This window comes from Frankliniella occidentalis, unplaced genomic scaffold (genome assembly GCF_000697945.3).
Source record: "Frankliniella occidentalis isolate FOCC.00 unplaced genomic scaffold, Focc_3.1 Scaffold135, whole genome shotgun sequence".
Lineage (NCBI taxonomy): Eukaryota > Metazoa > Arthropoda > Insecta > Thysanoptera > Thripidae > Frankliniella > Frankliniella occidentalis.
Genome location: NW_026267262.1, coordinates 4,969 through 6,645, shown reverse-complemented (window position 1 = coordinate 6,645; position 1,677 = coordinate 4,969). Strand labels below are relative to the sequence as shown.

The 1,677-nt window shown below is 57.7% G+C and overlaps 1 protein-coding gene across 1 annotated transcript in view; it reads left to right on the top strand.

Annotated features, from left to right (window-relative positions):
* Positions 1–1,677, top strand: part of LOC127750122 (otoferlin-like) — a gene marked incomplete at its 3' end in the record, with an annotated part of 29,013 nt that overhangs the window by 22,543 nt on the left and 4,793 nt on the right. Inside the window, exon 3 of the mRNA XM_052270729.1 lies at positions 1,015–1,520. Within this exon, the coding sequence (XP_052126689.1) occupies positions 1,015–1,520 (506 nt within the window). The remainder of the gene's footprint in view (positions 1–1,014; positions 1,521–1,677) is intronic.

The following is a 1,677-nucleotide window of genomic DNA, read 5'->3' as shown; positions in this document are numbered from 1 at the left end:
CCCTACTACTCTTTACCCTTCTACTATGACGCGATGTAGATGACGCAAAACAAAACTGTGTGTGCGGGCGATGGGAATGTCGACGGTATCGAATTTGGTTACTGTATACATTCTTGAGGTGTGATGAAATATGTGTTTTCCACCACCGAATGGTCTTCTCATCACGTCCGCGAGAGAAAAATGATCGTACTTCAAAATTCATACGATTAACTACAGAAAACCATACATGTTTATTGTTTTTTATTTCTTGAAAATTCCACCGTTGCAGCTCCACCAGCTGCTGAAGAGCGAGAGAGGGTGGGGCGGACAGAAAGAGTAAAAGAGAAGGAGAGAGAGTATCGCGCCGCTATTCCGATTTAACACAGCCTCTGGAAATGGCGCCGGAAGGTAGCTAGCAGGTCATATGGGGGTTGGGAGGGTGCGGAAGTCCATAGCCTAGTGGGCTCTTCATGTGTATTGTGTCGCCGGAGGCCACCCTCTACCCCCTCCTACCCTCTCGTTCAAACAATGAGCCTCAAATGTAAGGTTGGTGTGTGTGCGCGCGCACGAGCGTTGTGTTCCTGGTATCTACTCCAGCTGGAGCAATTACACGGCCTCATGAATGGCGCGGACAGCGGCGGCCGATACGCTGTTCTTTTCGGTTATTATTATCCTTCCCCCCAAAACAGGCTGTCCAGTCCAGACGAGGGCGCGCGTGGTGGGTGTTGCGGTCAGGCCATAGGCGGGCGGGCCTGTTGCTCGACACGAGAAAGGCCGACGCCATAAAGTTCAGCCGGAAGCGTGTGACTCGCGTTGTGTGTTTGATGAGAGAGAGAGAGAGAGAGAGAGAGAGAGAGAGAAGAAAGGAGAATGTATACCTACATGCCAACCACCACAATGAAATAACTTCGCCTCCTTGCAGCAAAACAGCCCCGCCTTTGTGTTGGGCCGACTAGGCCAACAACAGCCAGCCGCACGGCCCAAACAACAGACGCTCGCCTTCACGACCTCTCCCTCTCGTGTGTGTGCTTACAGAAGTTCACCTGGCCACTGGCGCGGGCGCTGGACGAGGATGAGGTGCTCAAGATCCACCTCATGTCGCACAGCCGCTTCCTGGGCAACCGCCTGCTCGGCTCGCTCGTCCTGGTGCTGCAGCAGGTGCTCGTGGACGGCCGCGTCGCCCTCACCGAGACGCTGGTGGACGCCAACTACCGCGAGCTGCCGGCCACGGTGGCGCTCGAGGTGTCGTACCAGGCGCCGGACGCGTCCCCGGCCTCGTGGGGCGGCTCCGCCTCGGACGCCTACCAGGAGCTGGAGGACGACCAGCAGATGCTCATCGACATCGAGCAGAACATCGCTAACCTGGAGCGGACCCTGAGCCAGCAGCAGCAGCAGCAGCAACAACAACAACAACAACAACAACAGCAGCCGCAGGCACCGGGCGTGGCCGGCAAGTCGCGCAGGTCGCTCAGGAGGGCCGACACGGCACCAGGCTCGGCCAACCCGTCGCCGCAGAAGTCGCCCGCGCCGGAGAAGAAGAGGTGAGTAAAGTAGTACGCTGCTGCAGCAGAGCCTCCTCCACCGCCGCAGAGTGACACGGCCGTGCCGAGGTAAGTGGCTCTCACCCCCCAACAGGTGATGTAACTGGCACTTGCCTCCAATTAGCCGGCCGACAGCCTGTGACGCCTCCGTTGTCCC